General features: G+C 40.7%; 1 protein-coding gene and 1 long non-coding RNA gene across 2 annotated transcripts in view; one reads left to right on the forward strand and one right to left on the reverse strand.

The window, feature by feature from the left end:
* The window catches only part of LOC145964469 (uncharacterized), a 49,893-nt gene that overhangs the window by 19,081 nt on the left and 6,694 nt on the right, over nt 1–24,118 (forward strand). The window lies entirely within an intron of this gene.
* Nucleotides 194–22,509, reverse strand: Sdb (SAXO downstream of blistered). The gene is made up of 6 exons (XM_083087320.1): nt 17,561–22,509; nt 13,050–13,324; nt 12,589–12,837; nt 9,318–9,667; nt 8,899–9,101; nt 194–8,780 (listed from the first exon to the last, which is right to left on the reverse strand). Exons 1-6 carry the CDS (start codon nt 21,773–21,775, stop codon nt 1,419–1,421), a joined length of 12,654 nt encoding a protein of 4,217 aa, XP_082943446.1. The 5' UTR covers nt 21,776–22,509; the 3' UTR covers nt 194–1,418.

Raw genomic sequence — 24,118 nt, forward strand, 5'->3', positions numbered from 1 at the left:
CATTTATATAATCTTCTTATAAATGTGTGTGAATTAATTTCTGTAACAATTATACATCGATGTATACATGTATATGAGCGTTGCATTGTACAGACAACAAATAATATTGATAAATATTTTTCAATTGTTCAATCGCGCAAGAGCATTAATAAAATAAAAATGTAAAGGTAACAAATAAAATTCGTGCGACAAATAATTACGAACCAATTTTATTCAAAAAATTAAAACAAGTGTTCAATGTAAAGTAAATAAACCAACATCCAGTAGTTGAATTATCCGTTTATAACGGATATTAAACAACTAAAAAGGGGGAAAAGAAAAAATATAATGTATAATTTCTAATATATAAATATAATATATAATTTATAATATAATGAAAATCATAGAATCTAATGTTATGTGTGCAACACAATAAAAAAAGCTGAAAATTAAATAAAATAAGCGAGAGAACTCATTGCCAATATAAAAACTTCGTATTAAGCAAAGTCAGCAAAATAGCGTAGTGCGCGTACTATTCTAATTATCGGACGAAACTAACGTTCCATTAGGTCCGATCATATCACGGATTTAAGCTCTAGTTATTGCTTTGTATACACGTGTTTTAAGAAGAAAGAAATTTGTAATGTCTACCTATCTGAACAAACAGTGAGACAAAAGTTAGCGATGATCGATTTTATATATCGATAATATAATTATTTTTATTTGCGACTGCGTCCTAAAAAAAGAGATAGCGTACATTAATGTATAACATCGTAACGCCATATAATGACATAATTCTATATGGTATACGTATTTCAACAATTTTAATATTGCTACAAGAGACATTTATCACCATAGATTAAATCTTGTTTGTTGATATTGTAATTTAAAAAAAAACGACTATAAATATCCGCGAATATTTTTGCTTAGAATAATTTTTCAACAAATATAAGATAAATTAATTTTTCTCAAGCGCGAGTTTATCACAGCCCGCATTATTAAATAATCCTTTTCAGATTATCAGTCATGGAAAAATTCGAGCACTTTGAAAAATAAAATTTACGATACGTATATAAAGATACGTATCTATATATATTCTTATAATTATATTTTATATATTTTTATAATTATTATAGTTACTAATATAAAATTAATAATAAATTAATAATTATAACAATTAATTATCATTATAATTATATCATTTATAATTATAATTACTAATTAATATTATAATTATTAAGCATTATATATCTTTATCCAATATAATCAATATGACAAAATAAAGCTTCCAGAAAACTATATGTGTATATAATATATAATGGATATTTATATATTATATATAAATGTAACCATTTTTGCAAGGAAAACTTTTAGAATGCATTAATATCATATAGCATAATATTTCCGGAAAATTGAATAAAACATGTTAGTAAACTAATTTAGTTGGATACAACGGGCATGTAAAATTTGTGCTTCGGTGTGTCTCTAGTATGTTTGAAGGGAGCCTGTTTTGCTTCTAAAAGAGCGGCTGGACACGGTCCCCTACTCCTAGGAACGTATTCTCTCTTGTACATGCTAGAATTAACGACACTGCCGTCGCCTAAATTAATGTGAGATGCATTCGTTTGCCTCCGTACTCGTTCCACTTTCTGGGAACTCTGCGAGAAGTTGCCGTAATTTTTCGCTTCGCTCTGCGAATAGAATTTTCCGCCGACAGTCAGGTTGTCATGTCGCACGATTCTTTGCGGGCGTTCGTAGCTGGAAGAGGCCCAAGGATTCGCCTCCTTAGAACTGCGATGTAGTGAGGTCAAACTACGTCTGTCGTTGCTGTGGCTCGAGTTGCTGATATACTGTCCGCTCTCGGCTAGATTCGAAATACTTTTTCGTTGATCCGCTGCTGTCGATGAGATTGTGTGAAGCGCCTCAGTGGATGTAGTGACGCCACCATTACGATAAAGCACTGCATTGTTGACGTCAGCCGACGAGGAGGATATCACGTTCTTGCGATGATGACTGATTTTCTTGGCCGAATCGACGTGCGATTTTTCCACAATTGTTTGTCCGTTGATCGTCTGCCGGAATTCCGGACTGCTCGAATTGTATCGCGCCTGACTGGAAACGGTATGATGCTCGTGCTGCTGTCTCATCGCAGATTTCTGCCGACTTTCCATGTGTTGCATGTTCACGTAATCACGTTTACTCATTTCCTGATGATGACGCTCGACGTGTTGATGTTGTTGTCTGTGATGCTCGCCGTGCACAGCATCGATTGCGTAATGAGATGTATCTTCTCCTCGTACGATCTGTCCTCGATGATTCAGTCCTTCCGTAATCGATCTGTCTTCGATTGTTCGACGAGTCTGCGCTACATTTTGCGATCGCAGATGTTGCTCGTTTAAGTGCATTCTTTGTTCGTGATGTTGATTGGATACCGTTTTTCGTGTATCAATAGGTTGCAATCCAGATGGTGAGTCCTCGATCGGCTGGGTGGTACGATGATCGTTAACACGCTGTACTTGTTGTTGCTGACTAACAGTTTGAGCATTAGCGACTCTTTGATCGGAATGAGCTGAGGTTCGTTTTATAGTCGTAATAACCGTTCCGTCTGTCAGAGTTTGCGATTCTACGATTTTCTTTGTATCGGACTCTATCTGACTCATCTTAGCAGCAATATCTTTTCCTGTACGCTTCGTATAGGTGTTGTAGTTCTGTCGATTCGTCGTAGTCATTACAGTAGTGTCGTCACCAAGCGAAATAGATGATTCCATATGTTTTCGACGATTTACTATTTTATCAGCGGGAGAACGTTCTTGTTTAGAAGGCGTGTAAGTATCTCTGGTAGTCGTTTTCGTTTCCATAGTGCCGGTATTAATCTTTAAGTTATCCTCGTGCGATTTGATATCCGCGCGTTCGCCACGCAGAACCGTATAGGTCGATTTATGAGACGTTGTGCCTTCGAAATCGCCTGTCATTTTTAAATTATCTTCTCTTTTCACAACTTCGACTCTTTCCGTCTTTTTGGGTGTAAAATCGTCGCACGGGCGTCCGATAAAATCACCTTCGGGCTTCAAATTATCAGTGTGACGAATCGGCGTCCGTCGTTCACCGGGACCAACCTTATCTGTGATTCTACGTTCGAAACTACCCTCTGGCTTGAGATTATCCGGATGTTTGATCGGCGATCTTCTTTCTCCGGGGCCGACCACGATTTTTTGACGTTTGTCAAAGTCTCCTTCCGGACGGAGGTTGTCTAAATGCTTCTTAATTGGCACGCGTTCACCAATCACATGTACATAATCGTCTTTGCGACGCACATCGATAAACTCGCCCTCCATTCTGAGATTATCTTCGCGTTTCTTAACATCCACTTTCTCCACTTTTGTAATTTTCTTATAATCATCTCTGGAACGATGAATATCCATCTGTCCTTCCATACGTAAATGATCTTCGTGTCGACGCACTTCCACGCGTTCTCCATTCACGTGCTTATAATCATCCTTCGGAGATACTTCCATCTCACCTTCGAGACGAAGATTGTCCTGGGGTTTTTTAACCGGCGAGCGATCTCCTCTCTTCGGAGTAAAATCATCTTTAGGCACGATATAGAAGTCTCCTTGAGGATGTAAATTGTCTTCGTGTTTAATCGGCGATCTTCGCTCGGCCGGCTCTACTTTCTTCGGGATACGTTTCGCGAATTCTCCTTTAAGGTGAAGGTTATCTTTCGGTTTCTTCACATCCGCTCGATCACCTTTCAATGGCGTGTCTTTCTTTAATCGACCGACGAATTCTCCCTCCAGATGAAGGTTATCAGGATGCTTGATGGGTGATCGCCGTTCAGCGGGACCAATGGGCGACTTTGTTGGTCTCTCAAAATCACCCTCAGACTTCAGATTATCCTTGGGCTTCCTGACGATTGCTCGGTCACCTTTAGTAGGTGCGTGTTCTTTTGGCCGCTGCACGAAATCACCTTCCAGCTTCAAATTATCGAGATGTTTGATGGGAGATCTTTTCTCGGCCGGACCTATCGGTATCTTTTCTGGACGTTCACATACAAAATCACCCTCGGGACGGAGATTGTCTTCGTGTCTGATAATTTCGCTACGTTCACCACGTGTAACTTGATAATCGTCTCGTCGATGAATATCGACAAATTCGCCTTCGATTTTTAGATTATCCTCGCGCTGAATAATGTCCACACGCTCTCTTTTAGATGTAGTCACGTAATCGTCTCGTGATCGATAAATATCTATGTCGCCTTCCATTTTCAAATTGTCTCGGTGCATTACAATTTCGGCTCTTTCTCCTTTAGTCAGCTTGTAGTCATCTTTCGGTTTACCTACAAATTCTCCTTCAGGCTTCAAGTTGTCCTTGGGTTTCTTCTGAATCGGTCGATCAACACGTTTAGGAATAAAGTCATCCTTTGGTCGTCCAACAAACTCACCCTCTGGACGCAGATTGTCATCGTGTCGAATTGGAGTACGCCGTTCTGCTGGTTCGATTGGCGATTTCTGAGGCCTTTCAAATTCACCTTCGATTTTTAGATTATCCTCGCGCTGAATAATGTCCACACGCTCTCTTTTAGATGTAGTCACGTAATCGTCTCGTGATCGATAAATATCTATGTCGCCTTCCATTTTCAAATTGTCTCGGTGCATTACAATTTCGGCTCTTTCTCCTTTAGTCAGCTTGTAGTCATCTTTCGGTTTACCTACAAATTCTCCTTCAGGCTTCAAGTTGTCCTTGGGTTTCTTCTGAATCGGTCGATCAGCACGTTTAGGAATAAAGTCATCCTTTGGTCGTCCAACAAACTCACCCTCTGGACGCAGATTGTCATCGTGCCGAATTGGAGTACGCCGTTCTGCTGGTTCGATTGGCGATTTCTGAGGCCTTTCAAATTCGCCTTCGATTTTTAGATTATCCTCGCGCTGAATAATGTCCACACGCTCTCTTTTAGATGTAGTCACGTAATCGTCTCGTGATCGATAAATATCTATGTCGCCTTCCATTTTCAAATTGTCTCGGTGCATTACAATTTCGGCTCTTTCTCCTTTAGTCAGCTTGTAGTCATCTTTCGGTTTACCTACAAATTCTCCTTCAGGCTTCAAGTTGTCCTTGGGTTTCTTCTGAATCGGTCGATCAGCACGTTTAGGAATAAAGTCATCCTTTGGTCGTCCAACAAACTCCCCCTCTGGACGCAGATTGTCATCGTGTCGAATTGGAGTACGCCGTTCTGCTGGTTCGATTGGCGATTTCTGAGGCCTTTCAAATTCACCTTCGGGTCGTAAATTATCCTTCGGTCTGGTAACATCTGCTCTTTCGCCTTTGAGGGGCGTCTTTTCCTTTAAACGTTTTTCAAATTCACCTTCAGGTCGCAAATTATCAGGATGCTTGATAGGCGTTCGTCGCTCAGCCGGTCCAATTGGAGCTTTCTCGGGTCTCTCAAAATCTCCTTCAGGTTTAAGGTTATCTTCAGGTCTCTTAATATCCATTCTATCTCCTCTTTTTGGAGCTTCTTCCTTGGGTTTCCCTACAAATTTGCCTTCTGGCTTCAAGTTATCCGTATACTTAAATGGAGTTCTTCTCTCCACTGGACCAATCGGTCTTTTCTCCGGCCTTTCAAAATCACCTTCCAAGCTCAAATTGTCGGATGGTTTTTTTATTTCAGGTCTTTCTGCAGGATGATATTCTTCGTATTTCGGCCGTGCAAATTCTCCTTCTGGTTTTAAATTATCCGGGTGTTTAATCGGAGAACGTCTCTCTGCTGGACCAATAGGTGCCTTCTCTGGTCTTTGGAAGTCGCCTTCAGGGCGTAAATTGTCTTCCGGGCGTTTTACTTCAGGACGTTCGGCACGTTTAGGTGAATAATCATCTTTAGGTCGGCCTTCAAAAGGACCTTCTGGCCGTAAATTATCTTCCGGGCGTTTAACATCCGCGCGTTCTCCTCTAATTGGTATATAATCATCCTTAGGCCGTCCTTCGAACGGTCCTTCTGGTTTTAAATTGTCTTGAGGACGTTTAACGTCGGCTCGTTCGCCCTTAGTTGGTCGGTAATCATCCTTAGGTCGACCTTCAAATAATCCTTCGGGACGTAAGTTATCTTCTGGTCGTTTTACTTCAGGGCGTTCACCGCGTTTAGGTGAATAATCATCCTTAGGCCTTCCTGTGAAATCACCTTCCGGACGAAGATTATCGTTATATTTAATAGGAGTTCTACGTTCTGCTGGTTTAAAAGTTTCTATCTCGGTTTTTCTATCTGGAAATTCTTCTATTGGAAATAGACTGTCTGGATGACGTACGATAGATGCTCTATCACCAGGACCGTAAGGAATTGGCTCAGGTCTTTCGAAGTCGCCTTCAGGATACAAATTATCTGAATGTTTAATCGGCGTACGTCTCTCGGCAGGTATATACTGATCTTTGGGACGATCTATAAAATCACCTTCAGGTCGTAAATTGTCCTTCGGTCGCTTTACATCAGGACGTTCTGCTGTCTTCGGAATAAAATCATCTTTAGGCCGTCCTTCGAACGGTCCCTCTGGCTTTAAATTGTCTTGAGGACGTTTAACGTCAGCTCGTTCGCCCTTAGTTGGTCGGTAATCATCCTTTGGTCGAGCTTCAAATAATCCTTCGGGACGTAAATTATCTTCTGGTCGTTTTACTTCAGGGCGTTCACCACGTTTAGGTGAGTAATCATCTTTAGGACGTCCTTCGAATGGACCCTCTGGTCGTAAGTTGTCTTCAGGTCGCTTAACATCAGCGCGTTCACCTCTGGTAGGTTTATAATCATCTTTAGGTCGGCCTTCAAAAGGACCCTCTGGTCGTAAATTATCTTCAGGTCGCTTAACATCAGCGCGTTCACCTCTGGTAGGTTTATAATCATCTTTAGGTCGGCCTTCGAACGGTCCCTCTGGCTTTAAATTGTCTTGAGGACGTTTAACGTCGGCTCGTTCGCCCTTAGTTGGTCGGTAATCATCCTTTGGTCGAGCTTCAAATAATCCTTCGGGGCGTAAATTGTCTTCCGGGCGTTTTACTTCAGGACGTTCGGCACGTTTAGGTGAATAATCATCTTTAGGTCGGCCTTCAAAAGGACCTTCTGGCCGTAAATTATCTTCCGGGCGTTTAACATCCGCGCGTTCTCCTCTAGTTGGTATATAATCATCCTTAGGCCGTCCTTCGAACGGTCCTTCTGGTTTTAAATTGTCTTGAGGACGTTTAACGTCGGCTCGTTCGCCCTTAGTTGGTCGGTAATCATCCTTTGGTCGAGCTTCAAATAATCCTTCAGGGCGTAAATTGTCTTCCGGGCGTTTTACTTCAGGACGTTCGGCACGTTTAGGTGAATAATCATCTTTAGGTCGGCCTTCAAAAGGACCTTCTGGCCGTAAATTATCTTCCGGGCGTTTAACATCCGCGCGTTCTCCTCTAGTTGGTATATAATCATCCTTAGGCCGTCCTTCGAACGGTCCTTCTGGTTTTAAATTGTCTTGAGGACGTTTAACGTCGGCTCGTTCGCCTTTAGTTGGTCGGTAATCATCCTTTGGTCGAGCTTCAAATAATCCTTCAGGGCGTAAATTGTCTTCCGGGCGTTTTACTTCAGGACGTTCGGCACGTTTAGGTGAATAATCATCTTTAGGTCGGCCTTCAAAAGGACCTTCTGGCCATAAATTATCTTCCGGGCGTTTAACATCCGCGCGTTCTCCTCTAGTTGGTATATAATCATCCTTAGGCCGTCCTTCGAACGGTCCTTCTGGTTTTAAATTGTCTTGAGGACGTTTAACGTCGGCTCGTTCGCCCTTAGTTGGTCGGTAATCATCCTTTGGTCGAGCTTCAAATAATCCTTCAGGGCGTAAATTGTCTTCCGGGCGTTTTACTTCAGGACGTTCACCACGTTTAGGTGAGTAATCATCTTTAGGACGTCCTTCGAATGGACCCTCTGGTCGTAAGTTGTCTTCAGGTCGCTTAACATCAGCGCGTTCACCTCTGGTAGGTTTATAATCATCTTTAGGTCGGCCTTCAAACGGACCTTCTGGCCGTAAATTATCTTCCGGGCGTTTAACATCCGCGCGTTCTCCTCTAGTTGGTATATAATCATCCTTAGGCCGTCCTTCGAACGGTCCTTCTGGTTTTAAATTGTCTTGAGGACGTTTAACGTCGGCTCGTTCGCCCTTAGTTGGTCGGTAATCATCCTTTGGTCGAGCTTCAAATAATCCTTCAGGGCGTAAATTGTCTTCCGGGCGTTTTACTTCAGGACGTTCACCACGTTTAGGTGAGTAATCATCTTTAGGACGTCCTTCGAATGGACCCTCTGGTCGTAAGTTGTCTTCAGGTCGCTTAACATCAGCGCGTTCACCTCTGGTAGGTTTATAATCATCTTTAGGTCGGCCTTCAAAAGGACCTTCTGGCCGTAAATTATCTTCCGGTCGTTTAACATCCGCGCGTTCTCCTCTGGTTGGTGTGTAATCATCCTTAGGACGGCCTTCGAATGGTCCTTCGGGTCTTAAATTATCTTTAGGTTTCTGTAATTCCGGCCTGCGTGGCAATATCGGTGCAACGTAATCATCTTTCGTATGAGGCAATGCTTGAAAAGGTCCTTCAGGTCTCAAATTGTCAGCTCTTTTGACAATAATAGTGCTTTTGTAATCCGTCTGATCGAAAGTTCGATATTGTTCTTGGGTAGTTGTAGTGCTGTCTATGATATCAGTTTTGCTGTAGAACCGATCGATGTCTTCAGGATATTTCGGACGCCACTGAGGTTCACGCTCGATAACATGAGTCTGGAAATCCTCCTTTATATGAGAGGTACCCTGCATGTAATTTTTTAAAAACAATAAAGGTATGAGAGTAAATAGGAAAGAATGCAATAATATTATAAACATTTTAATCTAAATAAAATTCTACAAACTTTTTATTCGAGATACTAACAGTGAATTCACCCTCTCCCACGGTGAGGTTATCTGTTCGTTTGATGATCTCAGCGCGTTGAATATTGCGATGATCGATATATTGAGATCGCGTCGTCGTTTCATCAACGAAATCACCTTCTATCTTTGTGTAAGTATTGCGACGTATTGGGGTCGGTCGTTCGCCAGGAGTACCAGTGAAGACCAGCTCTGTTGTTGTTGCAGCTAGAAAGCGAGAAAATAATTTTTTTTTATCTATATTGAATATATGTAGATTTGATAAAAGAATATTTAATTTGCTACATTTAAAAATCTGGATTGTGTGTGTGTGTCTGTATGTGTGTGTGTAAATAAAACTTATATAGAACTTACAATACAGAATGAAAAATCAATGACAAATCAATGAAAAATCAGAGAAAAAACAAGTGTGCTAAAACTTACTATCAAAGTCTCCTTCGAGTTTCAAACTAGCTTCTGGCTTCTTCACGGGTGCTCTTTCACCTATTTTAGGTGCCTCTTCTTTTGGTCTTTTGACGAATTCTCCCTCAGGTTTGAGATGATCTTGTGGTTTTTTAACCGGTGCTCTTTCGCCTTTAGTGGCCACATAATCGATTCGCCTCTGTCCAATAAATTCACCTTCTGTATGCAGATGATCTTCATGATAATATTTCATTTGCTTTTCCACGCGTTTTTCATCGTAATCCTGACGATAGGAAGTAACGGTATGTACCGGCTCTTCATAAGGAAATTCGAATTGTTCTTGAGGCAAATTGTGCGGGCAGCGATGACGTCTAAAATATTACCATTTATTAGAATTTAAAATTAAAATAGATTCAACATCTTTGACATCTATTTCTCAGTTCATGTGAGAAATGAATATGCTTTAAAAAAATTCTCGTATTAAAAAAACAGCAAAAAGAAATGCTTATAAAGAATTACACATGTTAAAAATAGAAATATCCATATTTTATTAAACAAAATTTTACCTATATTCTTATATATATATATATCTGTTTAATATTAATAAAAAGAAAGAAGAACGTTTTCTCTTCGCAGAAAATTCTTGTTATCCGCTTTTATATTCGTTCGAACGAAGCTGCCGCATGACAAAGGCTTGGCACATACAGAGATTTAAATATGACACAAAAGGGCATCAATCCTTTTATAATGAGTAAAGGTTTCTGCGCGCGCTCTTGTGTCGTGATTTTAAATATCTCGTTACTCTCAAAGTTAATATTTACAGACGCCATTTCTGCACGCGATGGATATAGAAACGAAATCATGATCTCATTGCAATTTGATCTGATTGCAATTTGTAGCAAAAACTATATTGCTTATAACCGGATTCATGTAATGACGATAATTGCGGATCTTATATATTATTGTCACGCAACTACTTGAGTATACTATCATAGACGCCACTCTTTTTTTAACGAGTCTCATTAAACTTTCAGATAACAATGATTAATTTATTCAACGCACGGCGTTTTAATGTTATTATTCGAGATATAATATTCATATTATTATGTTTTAATATCCTATATTATAAATTATTAAAATTAGATACAAAATAATTTTTAAATAATGCGAGAATTACGCGCAATAAGCTAGATACATTAAATCATTTTATTCAATAGGACTCGATTGTTATAATGGATGCTTGATTCATGCACGTGGCGCATAGTGGGAAAAGTATTTATTAGTCAGACAGACAACGTGTATGTGTGTGTATACGTATTGATGATATGCGATATAAATTGAATTATTAATAAATGAGTTATTGATACATATTCAATTAATTAGACGTTTTCTTTGACCTAATTATAGACAAAAATCATATTAAACAAATATTTATACAATGCGATTGTATTAAAAATGTTATAACGATATTGTCTATAAAACTTTCTTTCGACATTGATTGCAATTAATTAATGAAAAACTATGATTGATTAATGAAAAATTATCATTTCTCTCTTTTTTGAGAAACATGTATTACGTATACTTCAATGAAGGTACTTTACATTTCAAAGACAATTGGTTGAGTTTACACGTAGATGATGAGAGAAAAGAAATCAAGTATCCTTGCCAATATTTTATACAGAGCAATTCGACTTATTTGGAGAGCATAATTTTACGTTTATGGGATACCCTATTTTTGTACAACTATATTGAGTAGTATCGACATTTCCAATCATTGTCATTCTTGCTTACTCTTCTTTTTACTGTCGGAATGTAATTCCGTAAATGTCAGACTTGGTCTCAGAAAGCCGAGTATATTCTCATGTATTTTTTATTGGATAAAACTTTGCGTTACATGTGACACGTTCTGAACGTTCCTTTAGAGCCATGTTAGAACCAGAAGAGAGAAATTATATCAGATCTCTCAAAGTTAAACGGACTTACGTAGAAATTTCCGACGACTAATCGTTAGCAAGCAGACGAACCGCAAATTACTTCTTGAGACGGTCACGACACGACTAATTTTCCCCGAGCTTACGCCTTTCGTGAATCTGTCTGCGCTGTCGAACCCTTATTTAGGTCAAGATTTTCAATCTGACAAGACGTTTAGTTACACGCATATACGTGCACGAAAACGTATGTAATTACTATCGTTATATACTGGAAAAATCATACGTACTAAAATAGAGTTGAAGTAGAAAAAATATATGATTTTTATGTTTAAATATCAAAGCTTAACTTTCTTTTCGTATCTTGATATTTTCGTGTATGAAAAACTTGAAAGAAATTAAAAATATTGCAACACATTAATCTTATTTAACATAACGGCCGTTTTCCTTGGAAGAAGAATAAAGATCCTTCAAAAATGATGGTGTGTGTAACGCAATTATGCTAAAGTTGTATCGTAATTTTGTACCATTCGTCATTGTCATATAAAGCTACGTAGGTTGGAAAAAGTTCGAATAAGGAAGGAATCCTGTGCGATGACTTGCCATCGCCCAGAAACAACTTGCCATAAAAGGATCTGTCTCGTGTCCTACTTTTACACATTATGCATACATATATAGAGTGTTCTGAAAAGAGATGCGAATAAAATATCCTTAGTTTTTTTATGAATTTATTATCGATATTTTTATAGCAAAAAATTGAATAAAAATATTTTTTAACAAAATTCATTACGAATTAAAAATAGTTAGTTAATGGAAAAGAGGAAAACTCTTTTCATAACAAATTTGTGATTGTGTATGGGAAGCAGTAAGAATATATCTTGCATTAACAACATTAAAGAGCAACACGATAGTAAGCAGATAGATACATTTGTAGACAGCAAATAAACGTCCGGCTTTGAATAGATCATTCTAATAAATTTAATAGAGTAGGAAAGATGGCCTTGAAGAGACAATCTTCTGTGCTCCTCTCGAATTTGCATCTCGACTCCGACAAGTTTTGTATTCTGATCTTGTTAATAGTGTTTCAAAGTAGGTCAGTCATGTTCATCTCCGCAGCGAACGTGCAGATAAGTTAAATTAAATCATATTCGCGCTAGCTATAGTTGTTAATTATATCCTCCTTGTGATATATGAAAATGGTTGATGTGAGAATAATTAGAAAATTAGAGAAATCAGAGAAAAAAAGAGAAAAATTTTAATTTTTGGCTTAATAAGCAATGTATAATTTAGGTTGAATTAAATTATATCGGTTTCTCTTTCCATGCATATTCATGTAAAAAATATTTGACTAAGGAAAGACTTACCCGCAAGTACAAAGCTCGCAAATACATTGTTCTTTCAGGGGGATTTTCGAGAGTATATCCGGTATCGGTTTAGGGCCCTCATCTGGAATTTCATCTCCTTGTTTTGGTCTGTCATCTTGCTTCGGTCTCATCGGTTTTTCAGGCTTCTCCGCAGGCTGACTTGGCTTGCCGGCTGCTGGTTGCGGTTTTCTAGTCGGCGAAGTATAATCGCGAAGCTTTTCAGGCGACTTTGGTCGGACTTTGGTAGGTCTTTGCAACAAAATTAAGTATTAACAAATTATAAATGTATAATTTACATTCCTTTTCTCTTTTCCTTTTTTTATTTTTTATTTTTTTTTTAAATACATATATCTCGAAAGAAAAATAAATATAAAGTTAAAGGATGATATATAGTATATAATAATATATAAAATTATATATAAAGAAAATTAAAGAAAAATATATTCTTGTTTTTTACTCACCCGTCACGTTCAGCCGGTCGTTGAGGACTTTTTTCACGCTGCAAAGGTCGACTGGGCTTTCCAGCAGCCGGAATTGGTTTCGATCGATCGTCCTCCCTGAGTCCAGGTATTCCGCGAGGATAACCAGGCCGCTCCGGCGATGGCTTCCTCGTTGGAGATAGGGGTACCGAGCCGGTGACGGCATCGAATCGGATGTTATCGACGACATCCCGCGCTACCATGCTAGTCACCTGTTCTTTGTCGATAAATTCCTTCGTTGATTCGGTGACATCTCTCTAAAAAATCCGAATGACAAAAACAAATTACAATTGTTCGATTCTATTGATTACTTCTATTGTTCGATTCTATCGATTCATTGAGCATCAGAGGTATCAAAATAAGGTGGATATCCCATCTTAATACGGTCAATAGTCGCTATAATTATTATTCGGCCAATAATTACTGATAACACGTAGTGCAAGTTGGATGTTAATTATTATGTGGACTATAATGTTGATTATCACACTTCTGTAAATTAATATCTGTAATATCTGTAATATCTAGAATTATATCCATAATAATATATATTAAGAGTATATATACTTTGTTTTTATGGAACGTGTTATGACTAAGTACTCGCATTAATGTAGCATAAAAATTGTTAGGAAGCGGAGGTTATCAGTTATGCATTCGCCAGCTATGCCATTTGGCACGAACTTGGCGCTATTTTGTTCGTAATGACTTTATAGTAGCTATACTCATTTGCCTAAAGTCAATGTCATAACAATTATTTAAAAAAAAGAAACATAGATTTACGATCGTCACGTTTGATATGCTAATCGTTCGCGATAAACGTCTTGACAGCCCGTTAACACAGATTGGAAGGCGTAATAACGACGTAAATGTGGCTTCGTTTTTCCGCGGGCGTTCATTACGGGCTTCAAACGTAGATGCATAATGAACGCCGTGGGCACGAGCTAGATTAGTACAACGCCGGTAGTGCTTAGTTTGACGGAATGCAGGTAACACGAGATCGGTGCACATGTGGCTTTTATGCTTACGACATATCGTGTAGCGTTCCTTGCCGAACCGTACTTTTGCGATTCGATTTCGTATCGTTAACGCAATTTATCGCTCGTATACACTTCTAAAAATAGATCAAAACTAGACAATATTATGCGTCGACGCAAACGATAATTTGATATACAAAGAAATTTATTTTATTATTATTTTATTATTATTAAATTTATTTTTTTTCATTAGCATGTTTTTTAAAATCTTGAAATTTTTCGTAGGCAAATTTTCATTTTTCATCCAAATGTAGAGGGTTTCCAAGTATCTCCTGCTCGTAACTTTCAATACTTCATTGACAATTTGAACGTTTTAAAATGTGAATGGGAATCCTATGTTATCGTATCGTGCTACATTATGCATTCGTTTAAAAATTCGCGCATCTATTTTCGGTCTGTTGGAGCTGCTCATTATACTCACGAGCACGCTCGTTCTCCAACTTGACGCAGTAACTCTGTAACGAAGCAAATAACGTTGCTGATACTGTTAGCCAAATCCTTTACTCTCCGTTTTTAACACTCGAGCGTAATTCGCATAAAGCACATCAAATGAAGTTTTGGCATTTAATTAGCGGTTTAAGCAGCTTGGGTCTTTAAGCTGATTGCCCGTCCTTGATGATATCGACGAGCGAGTCGCTCATAATGAAGCTCGTTTACATAATTTTGGTTCCACGAATTTTCGCGCGACGAGCATAATTCTCTCTCTTTAAAAAACTTGTTAAACAAAAAAATGAATGTTTCTCTCGTCGTTAATATTTTTCATAGAGAGTAACTGAAAGTCTGACGGAGAATTCTCGTCTGAAAGAAGTACGATCGCAAACACGAATCGCGCTCCGTTAATAAAATATCACGTATTTATCGATGTCATAACACAGGCATTGCACATTTCGCGTCGTCATAAAATAGTAATACCGAATCGTCGGGAAAACGCGATCACGCGTGTTCGCAGATATCACGTCGTTCACATCATCGCGTCTCGATGCAAGTAGGGCATGCTCTCTATAGCTGTTTGCATGTTGAACAATCGAAAACAGTCCGTGTAAACCGTGTATAGTATCGAGATGGATCGTTCCCGTTAACGTCGTCACGCGGAGATGGTAATCACAAGTGACGCAAGTATATTCCGCAGAGCATCTTCATTTAAATGATAGAATCCAAGAGATTCCTCAAGGAATCTTTTCGAAATTTCAAACATTTTTTGCGATAAATATCTATTCAATATATAGACAAATACACACATTCACACGAAGATAGACTAAACGAGACTCACGGGAAATAGCGTAAGCGCTAAAGCATTTTATCGATCATCTCGGACTAAAGTCACGGCTGTGTGAATTGGAATAAACTGGTCTAAGGAAACAAATTGTCCGTGTAATAAGTTACTAATGTCTATTTTTATTTCGCTCGTGCAAACGCATCGCAAATTATCGGCGATAAGCCGCCGTTGCATTAACTAGGTATTCTTAAGTGAAGCATTCAAGCACTCTAACTATGACGTTGGATGAACTCGAGGGCGTCGATCTCGATACTCCCGCGAAATGCTATGCGAGCGTGGGATGAAGTTTCAGATTGTTCCGCATCTCCGGTTAAGGAAGTTCACTGTCGTTAACGGCGAGAAGTATCCGGCGCTGAGAATCTTTAATAAGCAACGTGCACGTTAATCATAAAATTTTACGTGAACGAGGTTTTAAGAACTTACCTAACTGCGAGAAAATGGAACGCGGTAGAAAAAGATCGAATAGCTCGCTTTTATTTAAAAAAAAAAGAAAAAAGAAAAATAGCGAGTTGAGAAACAAAGGACTGAAAAAATCGGATAAAAATCTCATTGAAAATCAGTTTCTACTGAAAATCCTAAATAGCGTATTGTAGAAGTTGTAACTAATGTTCTAATAGTGAAGTCCAAAGTATTATTCGTGACATTTATCTTTACGTTTGATATCGACCTACATTTCTATGAAAACTTTTAATCAAAGTGACGCGGTCACTATATAAAACTCGTTGATGCCGCGATTGTCTACTTCCCGATTACGGAACATCAATATTAAATTATATAGCGTATCAGTGCGCGTGGATAGAATGAATTATCGGCTGTCATATCGTTATTATTTTAATCTTTCGTTTCTATCGATGCTGTAACCGGCGTGATAAAGTGACATTAACGTATATGTATATCTCTCTTCCAACGTACCGTCTCTTAACTAAGATTTCTATGGCACTTAAACAAGGCGACTGTGCGATAAGCGAGGCGGAACACGCGTGAAATTCAATTGGTCGTGCATTAAGCGGACTACATTGGACGGTGACATCACTGCCAAATTTGCTGATATCGGATGCAATTATTGTCACTTTACGCGCGCTCGATTGAACTTGATTGCAGGTGATTACACTTGTGTGCCCGTGGCACACGCCAGAGGTGATCTCGAGGACTCTTATCAGCGGTAATCGTAATCATTTTTTCTCCATACACATTCTCTTTAATGAATAGTAATACAATGATCGATAGAGTCGATTCAAGATATCTCCACTGCTTTATTCAAAGCATAATTTTTTTATTTTAACTTTATTTTTATTTTCTAATATCATATAATATTATATAATAATATTTTAGTTTTACTTGACTTTTAGAATAATTACGCTAAAAGGTATGGACGATTTTTTTAAAGATGAGGAGAGAGAAAAACACTTCAATTACGTATAAATATCAAAGTCCACTTTGTGTTTAATAAAAAGCAAAGGTTATCGCGTCGATTTTTCGTGTTAGTAATGATAATATTATTGGAATGTGACGTAAATTTCTGCATCGCGAGTATTGAGATAATGTAAAATGATTATAATATGTATAATGATTGAGGCACGATAGGTTCCGAACGTGCTTCCATGTGTGAAATCGATTTTCGCTCAAAGCTTTGTATTAATTCGACGAATCAGGATTCGGCCGTGTAGAAATTCGGATCAGAAACGCATCGCTGTCTGTCTCACAATCAGATGATTAAACAAAACAAATTTCCCTCCTTCTCCTATACACTTGACTCTCCTCTATCCTGCTGCGGATCGTTGTATTACGTCAGATTTATTTTCGACGGCGCCACACACGTGAACTTACTAGCCTTCGCCCGAATTGGAAGTGAAAGTATCGTTCGAGCAAGGACTAAACTCAAAGTGTGTCTCTCTGTAAGATTTTTATTATTTTGCCCGATATCTGGCTAACGTCAATTATGAGATGTTAGATATAAAATCATCAAATATATGTGTATATATATGTGTATATATAAAAGTATACATATAAAATTTGACTTATTGTCTCTATATTTCTCTAGAAATAAATACGAAAAGAGAATTAATATGTATATCCGCTTTTTATAAATATTATTTCAGAGAATTGTGCGAGTCGCAATTTTAAGTAAAAATTTCCAACTGCGGACAGGTAATAAAAAAGTATTTTAATGCCTCATAGTTACTCACCACATCCTTGCGTACGTCGGTCGTAAAATCAGTGATGACACGCTCGTCTTGCACGGAAGTAAAACTTGAAGACTGATCGATTACGTAAGAGGATCGCTGCACCGCTTCGGACGTGCGCGTGATATCCTCGCGCGTGATATCAGTGACGTCTTCGATATAGCGGCTCTCGGTGACATCTCGCCGCGGTGTCGTCTCATCCGGTTCTTTTCGAGGGATCGGTGTCGATTCCGGTTTTTTATCTGGCGATTTTCTCGGCTCCTCGATCGCTTCTACGCCTGTTGGTTTCTTTCGCGAGTCCTGCGGTTTTTCGTACACGAAAGAACCATCCCACGTGGAGGCGCCTGGCTTCGACGGTCGATGTGTTCTATCCACCGGACTCTTCCGGGGTTCTTCATCTCCAGGCTTCTTGGCATCCTCCGGACGCTGTCGCGGCGACGGTTTAGGCCTCTCGTCGATGGGCTGTCTCGATGTCTCGTGATCGATCATGTACACTTTATCCTTCGTGCTCCCCTCGATGAAAGTTTTCGATATGTCACGTGTCTTTGAATCGGTGACAAAAGTTTGTTCAACGAGGGTAGAGCTCGTAGAATAATCGATAGCGCTTGTTAGGTCCTTCGAAGTATCCAATATCGTAACAGACGTTCGGTGATCGGTGATGTCGCTCGGTTTTTCTTTAATCGGACTCCGCTTATCCGTAGTTTCGGGAGTATCTTTCGGTACTTTTCTATCTCCGGGTTTCTCTTTTGGTTTCTCGTATACGAAAGATCCGTCCCAAGTGGAGGCGCCTGGCTTTGACGGTAGATATGTTCTGTCCGTCGGACTTTTCTGCGATTCTTTATCTCTAGGTTTCTTAGCATCCTCCGGACGTTCATCCGGCTTTTTTCGGGAGATCGAAGTCGGTTCAGATTTCTCATCTGGCGATTTTCTCGGCTTCTCGATCGCTTCTACGCCTGTTGGTTTCTTTCGCGAGTCTTGCGGTTTTTCGTACACGAAAGAACCGTCCCATGTGGAGGCGCCTGGCTTCGACGGTCGATATGTTCTATCCATCGAACTCTTCCGCGGTTCTTCATCTCTAGGCTTCCTAGCATCCTCCGGACGCTGTCGCGGTGACGGTTTAGGTTTCTCATCGATGGGCTGTCTCGGTGTCTTGTGATCGATCGCGTGCACTTTATCCTTCGTGCTTTCCTCGATCAAAGTTTTCGATATGTCGTATGTCTTTGAATCGGTAACGAAGCTTTGTTCGACAGTAGTAGAACTTGTAGAATAATCAGCAGCGCTTGTTGTATCTAATATTGTAACTGTCTTATGGTCGGTTACTTTGGCCGGTTTTTCTTTAGTCGGACTATGTTTATCAATTCCAATATGTGTATCCTTCGATATCTTTTTCTTCTCTTCTGATTTCTCGTACACGAACGAGCCATCCCACGTCGACGAGCCTAGTTTCGTAGGCCGATAACTTCTGTCGTCCGTATAAGGCTCCTTCTTCTCGGGACTTTTAACAGTACTCTTCTTAACGTCGGTGATTACGTCATAACCAGACGGCTTCTTTGCCGATCCTTCTTGAATAGTAGTCACCGTTTTTTGCGTCGTTACCGGTTGACCATCGCGAATGATGACAGTTTCGACGGAAGTCGTCGAGAGATCGAGATTCGACGAATCCGGGTAACTCTCATGCGTTTTCGATTGCTCCACAATGACGGATTCCACAGTCTCCGATGTGCTAGATATGTCCTGTGTGATGTTTCGAAGATCGACGGTAGTGTCGCTGACATGTTTCTTCGACGTGGTCGTGGATGTCTCTTTGCTGTCAACTGGACGAGATTTCTCCGGTGGTCTGCCATCAGTGGATTCTCTGCTAGGCGGTCGTTTTTTCTCTTGCGATTTCTCCAGCACAAAAGTTCCATCCCATGTGGATGACCCTGGTTTGGTACTTCGCAAATCTCTGTCCTTGGATGTCTTCTCGGGAGTTGTAAGACGCGGAGAGGGACTAGGCTGACGTTCCTTGATGTTCGAAACTTGGCTTTTATCCTTGTCAAATCGGATCGTCATTTCAACAGGACGTCCTTCATAAACGACTGTCTCGTAAATCGTCGACGTGAGACTGGCATCCTTGACATCTGAGAAGCTTTGTTGACTCGACGAATGTTCGACGATGTAAGAGGTAGTTGTAACATCAGCTTCATTGATCGAGTCATCTCCCGTAATATCTCGAATATCGACAGTCTTCACTGTACGCTTGTCTTCCGGCTTTCGACGACTATCAGGCGTCTTCGGTTGCTCGTAGACAAAAGTACCGTCCCAAGCAGATTGGCCAGGTTTATAGCAGCGCGAGGCCGCATCTCGTTTCGACTGTCTTTCGGGGCTTCCTAGACCACGCGTCGTTTTATCTTCAGTGCTGTCTTCTTCCAGAATCACCTCGGACACCGATGTAACCTTCTCGATATTCTTCTTGTCGTTGGAGATTGCGTATTCAACAATGTAAGAAGAGGAAACAGATTCAGACACGTTCTGTTCTTCGGTGACATCTTCAACGTCCACAGAGTCGTGACGTTTCTCGGTTCGTCGAACGACAGTGACGTCTGCTGGAGAACGCTTTTTCGCATCGTCTTGTTCTGATTTTTCGTAAACAAATTTACCGTTCCACGCGGAATCGCCGGGTCTAGCTGGTCTTCGACGAGACGGACTGGATACGCGAGCAGGATGTTCTTCCTTACTTGACGATGTATCATCTATACGAGTTGAACTTTCTCTACTTACATCATGTCGTTCCTCGGAAATGAATCTGGTGCTATCTGCGGCACCTTTTACAACGCGTACGGTCTCGGATGACTCCTTTTCATATGTACCGTCCACGCTCTTTTCGCGAAAATCTTTCCTCTCGATCGTTTCCGCGACGTTGTCTCCGCGAAATGTTATATCGGAATCGTTACGTCGTCTCGGCTGCGTCGTAGTTTTCTCCATAACAAATCTCCCGTCCCATGCCGAATCGCCGAGTTTCGAATAACGAACCGGTCCTTTCGAATGTTTCTCCTTGCCGGCAAAATCCATCGTGTCCGCGATGACTTTCTCCGACGCGGTATCGCGAAGACGAGTCGTCGCGGATAGTTGACCTTCGTCGATGGTCGTTTTCGAATCTCGTATCACGGTCGTGCTCGAGGATGAGATCTGATCGATAACCTCCTCGGCCGTGGAAGTCGCTTGAGTGACTTTAACGCTCGTTTCGCTGTCGCGCGCGTCACCGTGAACTTTTGAACTCACGGATACCGTTTTATCGACGACATTCTTACCTCTAGGAGCGGCGGGCTTCTCATAAACGAATGTGCCGTCCCACGCAGATTGGCTGGGTTTGTAACAACGAGTCGATATCTCGATGTTCGATTTCGCATCGGCACCGCGAGTGTCCTTATCAACGCCATCGATACTTTTAATGACTGTCACGTTGGAAGGTGCGATGGTACGCTCGCTGTCAACCTCCCGGCTCGATGTGGACACTTCTTTACCATTGTCATCGATTCTTTCCTCCGTTTCGCGAATTCTCGTTTTATTCGATATCGTTTGACCATCTTTCGTCACCGTTTCGCACGTTTCGCTGCTCGCGCGGGTATTCTCGGTCGCTCGTGACGTTTGAGTTACAGGAGCATGATCTCCGTTTTTCATGTCCACGACAGTGGATCGCCGATGTCCGCTGTGATCCTCGCTCGTCGATGAACTCTCGATTAAAGTGCTCGAGGAGATGGATTGTTGAGTCGTCGAGCGAGATTCGCTTTGAGTTTGCATCTGTACGGATTGGTCGATCCGTTCAGACGATTCTCCTCGAACTATATGACTTTCCGAAAGAGATTTCGCGTCCTCGCGTGGGATCTCGTGCGTCGTCTTCGCTTGCTTAATCAATTGTGTCTGTTCTCCGGCTATAAAATCCTGAGAACTTTTCCCGGTCTTATAAGCGGATGTGCTCTGCTGAACCGTCTGCGGAGATGCTTCGATAACTTTGATTACGTTACCTTTGGAATCCATGACGATCTCGCGACTGGTGCTCGTGACCTCTGTCGTGCTACTTCTAGCTTCGCTCTCCGTTACTTGTCTCGACTCCTCGACCACGCTGGTTGAGGAGACAACCTCGGTCGTCTCCATTGTCGAGGATGTGGTTGTCACCCCATTCTTCGCGGTCTCCTTATTCTTCGTCTTTGATATGGCGCCCTTCTTGTGAATAGTCATCGCGACACTCTTCCGATCGCACCCACAGTTCGATTATTTTACGGTAATTTTCATACAAGAAGAATCGGAAGATTCGTGATTGTCGTAAATGCAATAAAAAACGTTTTCAAAACACACACATACGATTGATTAATCACTGCAACTTTAGCGTTCGCGTGTGTCGCTCATCGAGAACTGAAGCTCCGCTGTGACCGGCCTCGTTTACAAACTCGTTTCTTCTGTACACGAACCTCGGGACTTTCTCGCTCGCGTCAAATACGAACTCCTTGCTCGCGTGCTTCTCGCTCACGCTTGGACGCAAAACTCCCTCTCTTTCTCTCTCCCTTTCTCCCTCTATCTTTCCTTCCAGTCAGAAGTACAGTCAAGATGACTCCAAATCCGCGTATACGAGCGACGATGCTTTCGATTCGATATCGCGAGTCGATGTGGCATCGGCAGTGACTCGCCGTCGCTGATCTAGGTAACCACACGCTTCTCCGTCGTTCCACACACTCTCTCTTTCTCACTGACACTGACATACACGGACCATGGACCTTTTATGTCTGGAGAACACCGGTATCCCTACTTTTCGCGCCGCGGCGGAACCTATGCACACGTACGCTCATACGTGACCCGGCGTGGGACGTTACCACCCATCCTCGTGTGTCCCACACGATGCTGATGCGTCGTGGGACGTATTCACGTTCGTTATGTACGACCGGTAACACGGTAACGTGTTTTGGAGCGCACGATGCGTACACATCGCTACTGCCGACCAGGTGTATATGTCGCTCTGCATGTTACTCTGCTACATTATAGTCCGTCCTTCTTCGTCTTCCTCGTCTTGCTTGCTTGACGATGTCTTTTCGTCACGCGCATATTTGTACGACGATAACGCCGATCGCGAATATGTCAATGTCGAATTCCAATAAAGCGAGCAAATGGAATTCCAGCGCTCGCGCGATAAGCCGCGAAAAACTACGGGAAATATTCAACTATCAACAACTCTTGGGTTGAAATAAAAAAAAAATAATATACATTCAGCAATCGAATTGATTGTAACATCATGCGATGACGTGATACAAGTCAGACATTTTATATATGTCACGATTATTTTTCATTGCAGCTTTTTATAGCGCAAAAATGAAAGTAACTCGATGATATTTAACGTTACGCCAACTTGTAGACATAGACGCGCTTCGTGTTCACGTGCGCACATCGGCACGCGGTTACGTAACGCACACGTAAACGCAGGATGTAGTCTTTTTATCTTCCCTGCATCGGTGTGCACGCGTACACCTGTTGATTTCTCGTACGCACTGTACGCGGATAAAATTCCGAACTAAACTCCCCACCATACGCAGATTAACCCGTGCAAAACGCATCAAACGGATTGCGCATATTTAAATGAAACTTTTACAATTAAATTCTGTTACAATAAACTTTTATTGCTTCAATCGTACGATGATTCTCTTTTTTATATTAGAGTCAATATTTTCTATTATAGAGGACAAATGGCAAAAAATTATTGCAATTTAATCGCAAGTAATATAACGCGTATAAATCACGTCGTTACGTGGCAAAATGTGAAAAATATGATCGAACAAGAGAGAGGATAAAAGAGGAAATTATGGGCGTAAAGGCGTGGTATTCTACGCGCGACTCGAGAAGAATGTGTTTGATACTTATTTCTATATAAGCAAAGCGCAATGATTCATACGCGCGAATATTATTCTTCTTCTCTGAATGTTTAGCAATGAGAAAAATTGCGGACGACGAACAAACGTCGCGAACGTGACGGAGAAATCGCATGGTGGGAGCACCTTCGCAGAACCGGTCCATCGTGATGCCACGATGTAAAGCGAGCGATGACGTAGGCTACAAAAGTACGACGAAGCTTATAGCTGGTGTGTCTCTCGTAACCGGACGAGTGACGGACAAGTGCCACCAATGTCCATTATTTAGAGACGATTGGAGACAGTTGCGGCAAGATGAGGCTAACGAGCCGCGATTTTAAAAGGAGCAATTGTCTTGTTGATTGCTACAAACGGACTCTCATTGATAGGAAATAGATGGCCTATCTGTCTTCCTATCACACACATGACGTATTTTATGATCGCGCAGTTATGCGAGATATAAATTGTTCAGTTACTGATTGCGAAAATTATATATGATATGAATACTTTATATTGCTTACCTCTTTTACTGAATTAGTGGAAATGTCATTGATTCGTTAAAGATGAATGAGTATTTTAGTGAAAACACACACCATTTATTCTCTTTTACTGATTATTAGCAATAAGATTTCATTAAAGAATTAGCCATTATCATCAACTGATTGGTTTCAGTGAGATTTTATTGTTT

The sequence above is a fragment of the Camponotus vicinus genome, unplaced genomic scaffold (assembly GCF_025532165.1).
Source record: "Camponotus vicinus isolate PSW18456_S1 unplaced genomic scaffold, iyCamVici1.0 SCAF_13, whole genome shotgun sequence".
NCBI lineage: Eukaryota > Metazoa > Arthropoda > Insecta > Hymenoptera > Formicidae > Camponotus > Camponotus vicinus.